This window comes from Mauremys mutica, chromosome 3 (genome assembly GCF_020497125.1).
Source record: "Mauremys mutica isolate MM-2020 ecotype Southern chromosome 3, ASM2049712v1, whole genome shotgun sequence".
In the NCBI taxonomy this organism is placed as follows: Eukaryota; Metazoa; Chordata; order Testudines; family Geoemydidae; genus Mauremys; species Mauremys mutica.
Window position 1 is genome coordinate 119,602,914 of NC_059074.1, and position 16,751 is coordinate 119,619,664.

Here is a 16,751-nt window from a genome sequence, read left to right on the forward strand (position 1 = left end):
TTTTTTGTGCCTGGGCTTGTACATTTGTATAACTATTTTTATAACCATTTTCCAAGTCTCCTTTAAAGTCTATGTGGACCACAGAATAACTTAAACCCTGATCCTTTGTAAAAGTTTATATAAGCTACATTTTATCCATAATACCTGTTATGGGGGAGGAAATTAAGTTAGTTGTGCGTTTTTAGAACTTGCGTTCCTTTTTCCTGAGGCAAAAACCAGGTGAAGGGGAAATAAATGAGCTAATTAGCAATCATTCATCTCTTCTTAATTTAGCAAATGTAGTCAGCTACAAACATGCATAGTCTTCAAAAATAAAGAAGCTTGCAGTGGATTGAGTCAATTGATGAATTTACTGTAAAGTCTTAAACAAAGGGAAGTTAACCTATGTTGGTTTCATCCTTTTTTTTTTTTTTTTTTGCCTTAGTGTGTGGTTTGTCATGTATGCTCACACTTTGAGAATGTACTATGCTTCTTTATCCTGTAACTTAGTACCAAGCATGAGGAACAGTAGGCTGCTTTAGCTCTATTTTTATGTATTGAAATTTTCATAACAATATCGAGGTTGGAGGAGGCAGCGAGGCATGAATTAGCCTTAATCTTTCTAAGGTAGTGCAGTGGAATTTGCAATGGCTTGGCCGTTAAACTTGAGAAAGCCAGTGGATTCATCTGTAAGACTTTTATGCAATATTGTGTCTGCAAGTACTAGGAATTTGTTATGTTATGCAAATTCTATCAGCTTCCTCTTAATATGATAATTTATCTTTTATTATCTTGTAGTGGAAAACCTACAACCCTTCTTTTTCACAAGTGGAAATCTGGTTCCGATTTGTCTTTGTAGTTCTTACTTTCATGGTCACTGTGAGTACAGTCTCTTACTTAACTTTTCTGGAGGGTTGGGGATAGGTGTGCAGGTTGCGAATTCAACTGCTACCCAGTCCTGTGTTTGGTATCCTAGCTCTCAACATTAGCAAAGCCTCCTACTGTGCATGTGCAAAACCATTTTAAAAAATACTTATAATTCAGTTTGTGTTTTAAAATTTCTGCAAACAATGGAAGGGTTTAGTTGAACCTGAATTTTCAAGTCCAGCCGTGTTTGAGTGTTTTTTGGATTGGGTGGTATTGCAAATGGGAAAAATCATATACTTTGTACAACTCAAAATGGCTGAAAGAATATTGCTCAGACTTTCAAGAAAAAACTCATCTCGGGGTTGAGACCAAGTAATGAAATATTTCTGAAAAACTGGAGTGGAAAATTTCTGACAAGGAATGAAAACACTGGGTTAGAATGAAAGTCCTAATGTAATTTTGAATGTAGTGGGTGCTGCTACACACTTTCTAGAAGTGTGTGGTGTGTGTGTGTGTGTGTACACACGCCTCTTCTATCAAGTAACAATGAATGTGGTACATGACCTGACCTCTCAGTGAAGTTTGTTGGCTAGCTTAGGCAGATATTGGTATGTTGTTATAGTCTATATAGTAATATCAAACAGTAAGTTGGCAGCATCACACAAATGATGCTGGTTTCCATTTCAGGCTGTCCCAGAGGTTAAGTGACTTGCTCAAGGTCACACAACATATCAGAATGACAGAACCTTGGAGACCTGACTCCCAGTGATAAAATCTTACTCAAAAGGAAGTGTGCTCTGTTGAGTACATTGTTAGTGTATTAGTCTCTGTTAGCTCTGCTAAGGCTAGGAAGGACAAGATAGATGAAGGTTGATGTATGTAATATAGTAACTGGCAGTTGCCAATACATTTTTTTTGTTTTTTTGCAGTGTCTGTTTGCACATTCTCTCCGGAAATTTTCCATGAGGGACTGGGGAATTGAACAAAAATGGATGTCCATCCTCCTTCCACTGTTGCTGCTTTATAATGGTATTTGTGTGTGTGTGTGTGTATATATATTATGCCATTTTTGTAGGGTTATCTTACAGTCAGCTTGGCCCCTTTAAAATATGTGACTGCTTATAAAAATTCAGCCATGTACTCACTGAATTTCTTTAAAAATATACAAATAAATCCCTTCTTTTCAATAGGCCAGACACCATGATAATCAGATGGGTTTCATTTCCTTTCAGTCTTTCAAATAAATGTTGTTCCTGATTGTTTACAATTCTGAATCAGATAAATGTTGTATTATCTGTTTTAAAGGTGGTAGTATTATCCAGCCTCTGCATTTAACCGAGCATCTCTCTGGAGGCACTGAGATACCAGTGGCTCCTCAATTAAGCATGGAGGCTGCTTTTAGTCTCTAGCTTGTAAACCAAGCCAAATTGCTAGAGAGATCCAGTAGATATCAAAATAGCATTTGGCCCTGTAATGAGGTGTACTGGCTCTTTTAAGAGGGGGCCCATAGGACCCTGTTCCAAGGAATTTGAATGAACCAAGGCCCAGGAAGTGGCATGGTGGCAGAAGAGAGGAGACCATCCCAGGGAATTAGAAGTTGTGTGGGAGGAAAGCACAAGGACACTGTTCCTTTAAGGTCCCAGACCTTGTAGTGTAGGGTGGGGCAGGGCTCTTCTCACTTCCAGGCAGTTAGGAGGAGCTCTTCACAGGAGGCCAGTGAATAGACTGCCTTCTCCCTCAGAACAGGAGAAAGACATTGACAGGAGAAGGAAGCCAGAGCTGGAAAGCTAAAATCTAGGGAGAGACAGTTATGAGAAGCAACCTTGTGAAGAGCAGGCTATGGATGGCAGAAGAGCCAGAGAGAAGTATGAACCTTTGGATTGCAGTGATGGACTTTATTGATGCGACTGTTTGTGGGCATTAAACCAGCCACAGCTGGAGTCTGTGGGGAGTCTGTAAGTGGTCCTGATGAGAGAGAACAGAGGGGGCTTGCTGCAAAGGGAACTCTGGCCATGAGGGACTGCTCAGGCAGCAGCAGCTGTGTTACATGTCCCCAGAACTTTAACACTAGAACTACACTGAGACCTGACTTTAGGCAACCAGCAAGAAACAGTTGTGTAGTAGGTGCCCTCTAACTAAAGGGCTAACAAAACACAAACTCTACTGGAAATCTTGGGGAAAATCTTAATGTGATTGCTTAGCACAGGGAGGAATACCTGTTGGAGGTGCCTTGTATTTGTTATGAACTTTCAGATTCAGCCAACTGCAGTGCCACTTGTTAAGATTTTGAAAAATCTGCTTGTTTTCTGAAGACCCTTTAGGTTTTTTTCCCCCTTTGATTGATGGGTAAAATTGAAAAAGAAAATAAAATTCTATGATTTTTCTTCCATTCTGTTACAGATCCATTTTTCCCCCTCTCATTTTTGGTGAATAGTTGGTTTCCTGGAATGCTTGATGACCTCTTTCAGTCTGTGTTTCTGTGTGCATTGCTGCTGTTCTGGCTCTGTGTCTACCACGGGATACGAGTGCAGGTAAGGAGAGGACAATTACTCAGTACTTGCTGCAGATATATTAGTATTAATTCAGTTTTGCATTATGCAGTTTTAATTTTTCTCCCTGATTTATGTGGTACACTTTTTCCAAGCTGTTAACAAAATGAAATCATGCCTAATATGAAAGTGTTCACAAAACTCATTCTATACACAGTGTAATGTGACTTTTTATTCTGTCCCGTATGCTAAACTCATTTCTTCCATTTTATTTCAGATAAGTTGTTTTATATATTCTAGCTCATTGTTTAATGGATTCACAGAGTGACAAAGCCTGATGTAGTGTTGTACTGTTTGCATTATGACTTGAATATGTGATTTGTGGTTAGCCATTTGGGTGCTTTGTCCCTTGTGCTAGGGAAGAGACAGGGCTCTGTTATAGAGCAGTGTTTCTCCACTTTTTTGATACCAAGGATCGGCTTGCTGCCTTCCTTAAACTGTGTCAGAGAGATCTCAGGTACCGCCGTAGAGAATGCTGTCATGTGACTTTGAGGCTAAAATGATTAGCAGTGAAATACTGAGCTATTCTGGCACAGCCTTATTGGCGTGGTTCACACCTCTCAGCTCTTATTCTAGACTAGTTGCAGAGCAACACTGCGGTAGTTTCCACTTGGTTCATATTTGGAAAGCTATTTTTTTGCAACCATACATATTATAATCTTAAAAAAAAAAAAGAGAGAACTCAAATTCTGGAGCAAATTTTATGGAAAAAAGTGGATTTTGCAGCTGCAGAATCAGTGAAGTGCATCAGATCTTGTAATATCCTTACTTTGTTTTAACATACATGTGATTATAACATATTTTTTATACACTCTGTAGTGAGCTTTGGATCTTACAAAATAAATTGCAGATGCTGCTTTTTTAAAAAGCACTTTGGGAGTGAACCCGAAGTATGGCTTGTAACAAAGCGGCCTTAGGTAGGACACTATTGAGAGTATCAATTCAGGAACAGTTGCTTAGAGCAGGGCAGTTACAGCCCAAGGCTGGGGTTCCTTCGCTGCTGAGGCACACCAAACCAGCCAAACAGAGAGGACTTCGGTTTTACCCCACTGGCTAACCAGAAGTCAAGCAAGCAATTCCTCAGACACTCCAGTTCCCAGTGTCACCACCAGCGCCACTCCTTATGGGGATGAATGGTTATGAAAACCAATATCCCAGTAAAAGAAAAAAGGTTCTCCCGATCCCAAAGGACCAAGCTCCAGACCTAGGTCAATATACCAGTCAGATCTTACCCAAAATCACACTGTTGCCAATCCTTTAGAATCTAAAGGTTTATTCATAAAAAGAAAGAAATATAGATGAAAGTTAAAATTGGTTAAATGGAATTAATTACATACAGTAATGGCAAAGTTCTTGGTTCAGGCTTGTAGCAGTGATGGAATAAATTGTTAGCTTAAGTAAAGTCTCTGGGGCACATCCACAGCTTGGGTTCATGTAAATAACGTCACATGGCTGTTCCTATTTTAATGTGTTGAGAACTAACATTCTTTCTGAGGTGAATTCACATGTTCTTAACCTGTCTTCTTCTTTCCTCAACAGGGAGAAAGGAAATGCTTAACGTTCTATTTTCCCAAATTCTTTATCGTTGGGCTTCTGTGGTTGGCCTGTGTTACATTAGGAATATGGCAAACGTAAGTAATTTCTCTTTGCACTAAGTATTAGTGAGAAAAAGCTGCTCAGGAGAGAGGAGGTGGTTTACAATTAGTGATGTCTGTCTTTTGATGTTTTAATTGTGATCCAGAAATTGAGCTACACCAGTTCTGTCAGATCTTCCCATTTTGTAAACTGAGACTAAATCTCTAATGGCTGCCCTAATAACACACAGCCAGTGCATAATGGCTCCCTACAATACATTCTCCAGTGTTTTGTTCAATTTAGAACAGGATTCCAAGTAGAATTTTTCCTCTTATATCAGTCCCTCTGACCATTGAATAATTTGTGGTGTTCTTTTCTGAATTCCTTCCAATTTGATAAGCTAACATAAAGATAGAAACATCCCGCTCCCAGACAACTACCTCACCATTTGAGTGATGTGGCTTTCTAAGGTACATTACCCACAATTGTGTCCCTCTTATATTTTGGGTTTTTTTTGAGGGGGAAGTAAACGGTGGGGTGGTTAAGGTGGAAGGCTAGGCAGCTTCAGGAAAATGCTATTAAAATCAGAGACTGCCCTTCTGTCCTATAAGGGATACATACTTGATAATGAGTGAAGAGTCTGATCCTGCATTTTTTCATTGCTCCAATCAAACTCCAATAAATCTGTGAAACCCAAGTTTTGTAGGAAATTACTATGTTTTAAAGTAGCCAAAAATAAACACAGAAAATGAATAAAGAATAGCTGAAAACCCAGAATCCCCACATAAATGACAAGTAAAATCAATGGGTCAGATCCTCAGCTGGTATAAATCCATGTGTCTCAATTTAAAATCAGTATAACTACCAGTTTACACCAGCTGAGGATCTGGCCCAGTAGCCATAATCTCAGTAGAACAAGACTAGAATTCCAATAGTGACTTTCGTCAATGCATGTTTCGGGTTTAACCTGACACCATTAGAACTGTGATTACTTCCTGATCTTTGATCTTTTCTAGTGTTAATGAACTACATGATCCAACATACCAGTTCAGGGTTGACACAGGTAATTTTCAGGTAAGTTTGAATCAAACTTTTTTGACGCTTCCATATGGATTTTGTACATCTACTCAGGTAAGACTGGGGAAGAGGTGTGTGAAGAGATCTGTCAGGTATTTAGTATTACATTATATTATATTCTTCAGGCTGAAATGTAACTATTTTTTTGCTGTAAAACTTTAAAGAACGCCAAGTGCTGAATGGAAGATCTGAAGACTGAAAATATATTTTCACTATTTTAAGGAAAATTGTTCAGATTTTTTGTTTGGCTAATGCAAATATATTTAAAATGGACTTGTGTGTTTATAGAAAGATGCTCCCTCCATTGCATATTCTGTACTAGAGACATGGAATGTTTCCTTTTGGACGAAGAGGCGTGTTTCTATAGGCCTACTGCACTATTAAGAAAGAAGGCCATACTGTGAATGTTGAGCTGTCACCCCAGGGAAGACCGTTTGGATTGTTTGCAATTGAGTAGTTTCTGGTTAGAAATCACCCAGGGCATCTTGGATCTCATCAGAAATATATTCATTACCTTTCAGAGAGCCAAAAATGAGCTCCTTGTTAGGCCTCCTAGTTCTCCACACCTTCTATTCTCAGAACATTTGGCCTTCTCAGTAAATCTCCACTTTCCCTTCAGTAGGAGAAATCAGTTCTGTACAGCCTCCTGTTGCTTCTCAGAGCTGTGTGGGCATTTTTAAAAAACTTCTGAGATTTGAACCATTCAACTGAAAGAAGTGACCTTTGCTAATGAAACACCCTCTCCACTGTGCCACATCCCAAAATTGACACAACCACCACAGCCACTTTTGCTACAGACAAGGGAGTATCATGCTTCCTTCCTCCAGCCTAATTGCCCTGAACAAATGGATCATGCTTTTGGAGGTGGTGGTTTCTGTCTCTGGGATGGATTTGAAGGAAGAAAGAATAGGATAACTCTTGTTCAGTAAAACTATATTATATTTTTTTTCTATTACAGGGAATGAAAATCTTCTTCCTTGTGGTGGCAACTGTATATATCTTGTACCTTTTGTTCCTGATAGTGAGGGCGTGTTCAGAGCTTCGCAACATGCCTTATGTTGGTAAGCAGTACTTTCTTCGTGTTTCCTTCAAATGGGTTTCCCCCAAGGATGGCTAGATATTTGGGGCAGGGGGTGTAAGCTCTCAAATGACTTACGATTGTTCTTAATCCTTCCAGATCTCAGATTAAAATTCTTGACTGCATTGACCTTTGTAGTTCTTGTCATTAGGTAAGACTTCTTTAAAGTACATATTCTCTGCATTGTAATATTTATAGCTTTGTAAAACTTTCTTAAAGAAAAACAGTCCTTGGCAATCAAATTATCAGTAAAATGATGCACCTTTAGAGCAGGTTATCCATTCACAACTTTCTCTGGGTTCATTCTTAAAAATGCCACTGCATCCAAACTACACTTTAAAATCTTGCACGCTACTGGCACTCACCAAATAATAAATTCCACCACTCAGTTCCGTAATCAATAGATCTTTGTGTCCTTATTTTTCCAAAAAATTCCTACTGATATCCCACTAGAGCAGTGCTGTGGATCTTGGAAAGTGCATGACCCTCTGTTTATAAAAAATAAAGAGCCTTTTTTAAAAGCAAATGCACTGACTCAGCTAGCACTGTGATGCACTGTTGCTGTCCAGGCAGACTGTCTGAGACAGATTTCATAATTTGTTTCTCAGAACAGTAGAGCTCAATAAGCTTGTGAGATGGTCACAAGGCTTTCATGCTTTTTCTTTTGAAAGTCTGCCATTAAATTCTGTCTTCAGCCCAGGAAAGCCAGTGGGGCACCAACAATGCCTGTTTTTAAGGGATGCAGGGAGTTTTTAGTTAACCTAGACTCTGGGGCAAATGGCCTCTATAAGAAGGGAAGGAGAAAGGGAAAGAACATTGATAACCCAAAATGAAGACATCCCACTCTGACCTGTTTAATGTCTTGAATCAATGAGGCCAAGAAGAGATTGGTGAACTGGCAGTGAAGCTCTTGGGTAAGTAGAATGATGAGTGACTAAAAACCTACTCTGTATGCCTGCATTAAAAAAATACAATTGTGCTGAACATCTGGGAGAGTTGAGTAGTCTGTAAATGTTCAGACTTCTGTGATTTGTGGAGTCCCACACTTGACTCTCCATGACATGAAAATGATTTCCTCCTTTTGGAAAAAAATTAGATTGACTTATGTTGCTCTTTTATGGCAGCCTTAAAATGTTGCAAAAGGGGAATGTGTATAAGAGCCATAAACATATGGGATTGTTCCATTCAGCGAATGGGGTTGATGGTGTCATTATGAACGTTGTTTGAAAGCAAGGGGCTATTACTCTAAACTTAAGTGGTTTATCTAGAATATTCTTATCAAAGGGAAAACTGGTTCCATCTAGAACAGACTAAAGAAATGTGGTTTACAGCATCAACTAAGAGGAGACTGAACCTGTCTTGGGACAGATTTGGTGTTAGACCTTGGAAAGAGATGGTATCCACTCTGATAAAATCTGAGGCAGCCAACGGCTAAATATAGCTCACAGATTTCTATACTATTGCTTGTGGCTGCATTTATTTTCATCCTGGAGATGCAGCCCTCGCCGGTGAGAAGACCTGGTATGCATCAGTCTGTGAGGGTCGTCAGAACAAGATTGAGCATTTCATGTTGGGACTTGTAATATCCATGAGGCACACCTCCATATTAAAGATGGGGGCAGCTGCAATCTACTTCACTCTTTTGTAAATTAGGTAAAACCTTTGGGGTCCTGGCAAGCTGCCAACACAGCCCACATTGTGGTTGCCTCTGTAAATCACTTTTTCTAAAACCGTATTGTGGTCGCTGCCTATAACCGGGAGTGGCTTGCTAATCTGTCCTCTGGTGAGCACCTCTTGCTCTGTAACCTCCTTTCGTGAGGTATTTAGAGTGAACTGTCCACTACTGCCACCATCACATTGATCAGACTGTAGTTATGGACATGTATCTACCAGAGAGAAGTCCACCCTGCAGAGTTGTCTGTAAGGCAGCATTCACCTGTGGAGTTTCATGTGCTGAACATAAGAATGGCCATACTGCGTCAGACCAAAGGTCCACCTAGCCCAGTATCCTGGCTTCTGACAGTAGCCAATGCCAAGTGCCCCAGAGGGAATGAACAGGTAATCATCAAGTGATCCATCCCCTGTCACTCGTTCCCAGCTTCTGGAAAACAGAAGCTAGGGACACCATCCCTGCCCATCCTGGCTAATAGCCATTGATGGACCTATCCTCCATGAATGTATCTAGTTCTTTTTTGAATCCTGTTATAGTCTTGGCCTTCACAACATCCTCTGGCACAGGTTCCACAGGTTGACTGTGCGTTGTGTGAAGAAATACTTCCTTTTTGTTTGTTTTAAACCTGCTGCCTATTATTTTCATTTGGTGACCTCTATTTCTTGTGTTATAAGGAGGAGTAAATAACACTTTCTTATTTACTTTCCTCACACCAGTCATCATTTTATAGACCTCTATCATATCCCTGCTTAGTCGTCTCTTTTCCAAGCTGAAAAGTCCCAGTCTTATTAATCTCTCCTCATACAGAAGCTGTTCCATACCCCTAATCATTTTTGTTGCCTTTTTCTGAACCTTTTCCAATTCCAAGATATCTTTTTGAGATTGGGCGACCACATCTGTTCACAGTATTCAAGATGTGGGCGTACCATGGATTTATATAGAGGCAATATGGTATTTTCTGTCTTATCTATCCTTTTCTTAATGAATCCCAACATTCTGTTCTCTTTTTTGACTGCCGCTGCATATTGAGTGGATGTTTTCAGAGAACTATCCACAATGAATCCAAGATAGCTTTCTTGAGTGGTAACAGCTAATTTAGACCCCATCATTTTATATGTATAGTTGGGATCCTGACAATGTGAAATTCAGAGGTTGGGGTGAATTGCCAATGTTTTTTTTTAAACTAGTTTCTAATACGCACCTTCCATCAATGTAGGGTCAAATCACTGCTGACTTTCGTGGATTGTGCTTTATGGGAAACCCAGGAAAAAATAGGCTAAATTTTCCCATCCTTCAACTGACTGACTTCTAATTCAGAATGTTTGATTTTTGAAATTAAGAGTGTGAAATCAATGTATCTTAGAATAAGCAGCTGAATAGATTTGTCGCATTAGTCTAAGACAAGGTGCCATTTTTTCTTATAACTCTGTTCTTACCCCTCCCCCATTACCCACCTCCTCAAATGTTGTTACAGTTCAGTGCATATAGCCACAGTGTCTGTCTTGTCTCCCACAGCATTGTTATACTTTATCTACGCTTTGGAGCACGAGTTCTACAGGACAACTTTGTAGCTGAGCTGTCAACTCATTATCAGAATTATATCCTTCCATTGTGGCTTCCAGTGATTTAGGAATATTGATAACTTATTTCAGTTAAGTGAATGTATGGAGACGATGGCTCAGGAGTTGTGCCTTTCACCTCTAGAGCACCAGTTCAAATCCAATCCGGGTTGGTAGTGACTGCAAATTGTTATTTTCTGATGGTTATTCATGTTGGCTGCCAAATTAATGTGTTGGTTTCAATCCAACTCTCTGAACAGCTGTCCATGTCACAAAATCCACAGCCATAATTGGCACTCTTGAATGTGCACGAAGACAGGACAAGTTTCTTTCCCATATATGTGTAGTAGGTTATCCCTTCAGAGCAGGGCCGAGTCATGTTGGAAGGACACTGTTGGGTAATTTACGTGGATGCTGCCTATGCTGATCATATTCTGTAGCTAGCAGATGTCTGCAAATTGGCATAGGTATTAAATTCACTTAAACAAAAGTATCATGGGCTGCATAATTGGAGGAGGCAGGAAGTAGTTCTGCAAACTGCCATCTTACATTTTCCAGTTCAGGGCTGAGTTTCCAATACAGAAGGAAAATATTATTGCAGGATCATGGTACAACTGGAGAGTGTTCACGCATATCTTGCTACAGTTCAGTCTTCTCTACACTGGCAGTTTTGGGGAAATCTCCCTTTGTTGTGGTACAGCTCCTCTGGTGTGGTGACAGCTGGAGTATTACTAAAGACTTGTCACTAGCATGTTTACTATCGTGTTGTTTAGACCCATTCAGTGCAGGTCTAGATAACAGAGAGAGGGCATGTGGGGGCAAGGTTGGGTGGAGAAGGTGGAAGCAAAGCTAGTCTACTCTAGAGCTTCCACCAGTGGGAGATATTCCCAAAACTGCTGGTTTAGAAACAGGATTTGCACAGTACTAATTTGATAGTCAAGCAGTTGGCGCCATCTCATTCATTATAAAGTATAGTTTTTTAGATACACTAAATTTTACAGATGGGGAAGCCAATTTGCCAGATGTTGCCAGCTCGTCTCTGTCTGTATTGGAGCCAGGATTAGACTTGTATTTCTGGAATTTTCTATAACTAGTGGAAACTCAAATAGAGAGCTTTAATGAGGTACCTTAAAAACAAGGGGAACAGCCCAACCATGTTTTAGTGTTCTATCTGATTGCAGTCACTCCTCCCTCCCACCCAGTTAACTTAATCTAAGACCATGCCAAACTAAACATCAGTGTCCCAAAACTTTAACAGTGCACAGTTAATACTCTTCATACTTTGGAAGTGCTGGGCAAAAGTCATCAAGCTTTCCCAAAAATGTTGTTGCGGGGAGAATCCTACCTAATGTTTGGTTTATTCAAAATTAATATGTACTTAGCTGTATTGTGTAATATCCTTGACTATTATTACCAGCAGAATTCTTATCATTCTATGGTTTACTCAACTTCTATCTCTACACTTTAGCCTTTGTGTATTCCCCATCAAAGAATGCACTGTATGGTAAGTGACTTACTGTAAAATTTGCCAAGATCTGGCATGCCAATAGAGCTCATCAAATCTTCACATGTTGGCTGTTTCATTAGCACTTTATTTTGTTCTGTGTATATGAGCAGCTTAAGGTGGCTTCAAATAGCCAGTAACGATAGAAACATGCATTGATCTAATCCATGAAAATTTTACATTTATTGTATGTGCCTCTTAATATTGTGTAGCTCTAGGATACTCAATAATAAATATGGCTACTGGATGTCTTCTGCTTTAACCATTGAATGTAAGTATGCTGGGCAGCTAGCATGTACTACATGCATGGGGAGGGCCTTATTTATTGGGGCAGAGCAGTTTCTCACTAAACTGATTTTGGCACTAAGATGAATGGAGCTGCTTCAGGAATCCCATACTTCCATTATAGGAAATGCAACTAGCTGGCTGGCTGGCTGGGCACAAATATTTGCATCTGTACCTGGGTTAGAAGAATTAAAAAGCATGCGGAAGGAATTGGATCTTGTGGCAAACCATTAGGGGCCAGATTTCACTCTGTAACTCTGCTGACTTCAGTGGAGTTGTCACCTTACACCAGGGATATACTGAGCCCTAAGACTTCACAGGCCTATGCCGGGAAACCTGGAGAGGTGGTATTGTAGATAGCCAGTGGAAAGAGAGTGTGCATCCTTCCATTCCAGCATGAAGTTACAGCAGTACCTTCCTCCTTCCTATGTGAAAGTGAAAAATATATGCCCTAAGTTATAACACCTTAGATAGGCATTAATGCCCAATTATTAGATTTCATTACTTTTGGAACTTTAGTCATAAATAAGGGAAAGGGACTGAAATGTCACACAAAATCTGCCTATACCTTTCAACCAGATTCTTTATTGACTAGTGTGTTCTAAAATACCAGGTATAAGTAATGTGGACAGGTGAAATTGTACCTGGGAAGAAATGATGCTAATGCAATATAGAGACTATCCACTTCCTGGAGTTTTTAGACAAGAGTGTCAACTTCAGCTGTTATGAATGCTGACAATCTGTGAGACGGGGGTTGAAGAGTTTAAATCACAGATTCCAATCCCTTCCTTGCCAGGGTAAAACTCCAGGCTGAATCCCAGTTATAACTTCCTTGGAAACTACAAAGTCTCTCCCTTCAGTTCTGGATAAAAGTCTAATCTAAAAGTTTGAAATCAGGAATGCAATTTTCTGGTTAAATGAAACCATGTCTATATTTTCCAGAGTCACAGTTGAAAGACAATCCTGCCTTTTCTATGCTGAATGATTCAGATGATGATGTGATTTATGGGTAAGTAACACAATTGTGAAAAATCTATTGGTGATTCAGGGGGTGTGGAGTTAATATAAAAAGTTTAAGGACCTGGTGGGTTGTTCTTAGTGAAAATCCTAAACATTCTGACTACAGAATGGAAGACAACTGTAGCTTGAGTCTTCTATTTTGAGTCACTTTACTCCAAAATATAATTGTAATGAGGTTTCTTACTATCTTGGTTTCTTTTTTTCCTGTTGAAAAAGGGACTGCCATGACACTGATACTAAAAGATACATTTCCCTACTTGTAGGTGTGAGGACAATGGCAGGCTGCAGTAAGAGGGTGCATGTGGATGGCAGGGTTTGGGAAGAGAATATACTGGCAGAAGGGAGTAGATGGGAAACGAGTGCTGGAGTCTGGTTGGCAGGATGCAGGTTGCAGTAGGAGGGAATAGATTGAGAGCTGGGCCATTCTTAAAATGGCCACTGCTGTAGGGCAGGACAATTGCTATTTTAGATACCCAATATTCATTAAAAATATTAATAATCAAATCCAATGCAATTGCCTGAGTTCAGATTCTGAACTTGACAGTAGTATTAGTATTTACATAGCAACTAGAGGCCCAGTCAGGGTCCCGTTGTGCTTGGTGCTGAACAAACACACAGTAGAAACAGTTCCTACCCTTGAGGGCTTACAGACTTTGTATAAATATAAAAATAAATAAATAAATACAGAAAAAAAGCCACACAATAGGTAGGTGAAAGAGTGAGGACATGGTAACATGTTTCACATAGATTAGTTATGTGCCGCTTGAAGTGATAGCTTTTTTGGCTTTGCTTTTGTGTGTGTTTAATTTTGATTAGTAGCAGCAGTCCTAGCTTGCCTCCTGATTAGCTGTTGTCTGCAGTCCCATATGTGTCACAGTAAAGACAAGTCTACACTTACAGTGGCATGTAAAGTAACACATTGCACACCCAGCTAGCACAGGTATAAGTAGCGGTGTAGATGGTGAGATGTGGCTTATGCAAGTAGAATGCCGTACATGCCTGAACCCCTAGGGGGTATGTACCCTATAAGGCTCTCTACATGCCCAAGCAGTGCCTTCCACATCTACACTTCTATTTTTAGCAGTGTCCCACTGCCTCCCCGCATTACGTGCTGCAGTGACGAAGCCTGTCATTCACTCTGGCATGTAGCTCCATGGGTTGTGCCTGTATTTTACATGCTGCTGCAAGTGTAGACAAGGCATAGATGCAAACCTTGAGGAAGAATTTGGAGACTAGGATTATGTATTGCTCACATCTCTTAACTGAAATGCATTCTTTTGGATTAGTGAATCCTTGTGAATGATGATGTACTTGTATCAGTTGTGAATTGATGGCCCAAATTATTGTAGAACTGGTTTAGTATCTTTTCTCTGTTTACATGAAATTAAGTAGCTGGCCATTGTGTTCAGGATGTTTACAAATATCTGTTTGTTACCAGGAGTGACTATGAAGAAATGCCACTTCAGAATGGTCAAGCCATTAGAGCCAAGTACAAGGAAGAATCAGACAGTGATTGAGTTCATGTGGAGGAGACTTGCTTATGGAAATGAAAGTGATCTTGAGGTTTTTCCTAGATGACCACTTCCTTGACTTTCTTATGAGTCTGCTTTCAGCTGAACACTATCTCCCTAGGAAGGACTTCCTATTTATTTCTGTTTACAGAGTTAAAACAAAACTGAAGGAAAAATGGAAATGCTTGAAAAGATTGTGGTGGAGGCTTCTAAGAAACCAAATTCATTCTTTACACTAGGTTTAGAAAATGTCACGTACAGGATTTCTGTGGAGAACAGACTGCTAAAACAATGAGGCTTTCAGAGTCTGGTTCCAACTAAGAGTGTCACCGAGTATATGCTGATTTAAAATTGCTTCCTTGCTGTCTGTTTTTAGAGGATTATGTACAGCACATCATCTTCACTCCTGATGCAGCTTGTGTTAGCTATTGTGTACAGTGTCCACTGGTGATGGTGCCTCTCTTTCTTCTTCCCTTCCTCACCCTGCCCATCTGAGTTAGAGGTACGAAATGGCAGGTATTTCCATTGATTTCTGAGAAACCACAAGCTTTATTGCTTCTGCAAAGGGGCAGCATTCACAGTTCAGTGGTCAGCTCTGTAATTGACTGGAGTTCATAAAATGGAAGTTTGCCAAATATCTACAGTTATGAATGTGAGACAGGTACAAATATTCCAGTTCTGTTGAGGCCGAAATTTATAAACAGAATAATATATTATAATCAGCAGTGCAAAATAATTTGCAAGGGTTTCTCTTAGAATGATCAAAACAAAATAAGACAAAAATAAGTTAAAACGTCTAGTTTAAATATTTTAAACTGTTGCAAACCTTGGTGGGAAATCCATCTGTGATGGGCGCAGAGGAGGGAGAAAATGGGTACATTTCCTACAAAGAGTACAAGATACAACTTAATATTTTTTACACAAACATTCTTTTAATTGCTAGATCCTTTCCTAAATTAGGATTTTTCATGCAATCTTCTCATAGCTGTTTAAAAAAAAAAGTTTATATTATAAGAACAATCACTTTTGATGACATGTTGAACAAATGTACAAAAGTGTGTTCTTCAGCATGTTCTGTAGATAGCTCAACCTCTTCATCTTTAGACACACCTAAATAGCTATACTTAAAATGCCTGCTGCTTACAAGTATCTTTTTTACTGTCCCTTTTCAGGCTATGCTAGAACAGTGTGCTAAACAACTTCAGAGTATTTACTGGAATATTTCTCATCATGATATTTAAATGGGTGTTTCAATTTCCCTACCATAATATAGCTTTGTTTTTAAAGGGAGGCTGTCAATTTCTATTAACTTTTTTTAAAAAGTTTAGTATTTTCAGGTATGCCATCTGTCCCTGGAGTCTTTCTGTAGGTTTTTCTGTGGTTTCACAATCACCATTTTCTTACTGTTTCATACAGCAACAGGGAAGAGAAATACCCAAACTAACAAATGAGAAACTGACAGCATATAGAGAACAAACAGTGATTTTGATCTATATGCAAAGACCTGTCTACATTAGGGAATTGAACTGGTTTAATCATAAAACTTCACTGTGTCCACAATGAACATGCTGAATTGCATTGGGAACCACTGCAGGTTTGTCTTACATTCACATTAGAACTGTCCTAAACCACTTCATCTGCAATAACCTCTGGGTATCTGTTTCACAGTTCAGAGAAGGCCAAGCTATTGTCATGTGCACAAAGTAAAAAAATAGAACAAACAGATTTCCCCTTAGTATGGTAGGTGTTACAAGTAACAATATGTGGAAAAATTCTGAGAGGGTTAAATTGTCTTTGTAAACTGCAGTAGTTGTTGCACCTTTAACAACTCTTAGCTAACTTAGCCTTTTTTTAATACACGGTTGTGTTTTTAGATGCTTTTTTAATCCAATGGAAAAACAGACTGGCTTCTCTTTTTCTAAAACAAGAAAGCAAGAATAATCCAGTGTTTGCTTGTACTTGAGTTTGACTTTGTAAAGTCAAGCTCAGGATCCAATCACTGATACTCCCTGTACACCCAAAATTTCCATGGACTTTCATGAGAGTCGGGGGTGGGAGGTGGTGACACAAGGATC

General features: G+C 39.5%; 1 protein-coding gene across 3 annotated transcripts in view; it reads left to right on the top strand.

Annotated features, from left to right (window-relative positions):
- The window catches only part of TMEM181 (transmembrane protein 181), a 56,159-nt gene extending 39,816 nt beyond the window's left edge, over positions 1–16,343 (top strand). For all 3 annotated transcript variants that reach the window (XM_045011310.1, XM_045011313.1, XM_045011311.1), the window contains exons 7-17: positions 778–858; positions 1,776–1,875; positions 3,247–3,377; positions 4,935–5,026; positions 5,987–6,044; positions 7,006–7,108; positions 7,225–7,276; positions 10,313–10,395; positions 11,771–11,860; positions 13,088–13,154; positions 14,604–16,343. In XM_045011310.1, the coding sequence (XP_044867245.1) occupies positions 778–858; positions 1,776–1,875; positions 3,247–3,377; positions 4,935–5,026; positions 5,987–6,044; positions 7,006–7,108; positions 7,225–7,276; positions 10,313–10,395; positions 11,771–11,860; positions 13,088–13,154; positions 14,604–14,682 (936 nt within the window). In that variant the 3' untranslated portion in view covers positions 14,683–16,343. The remainder of the gene's footprint in view (positions 1–777; positions 859–1,775; positions 1,876–3,246; positions 3,378–4,934; positions 5,027–5,986; positions 6,045–7,005; positions 7,109–7,224; positions 7,277–10,312; positions 10,396–11,770; positions 11,861–13,087; positions 13,155–14,603) is intronic.
- Positions 16,344–16,751: the final 408 nt, after the last annotated feature.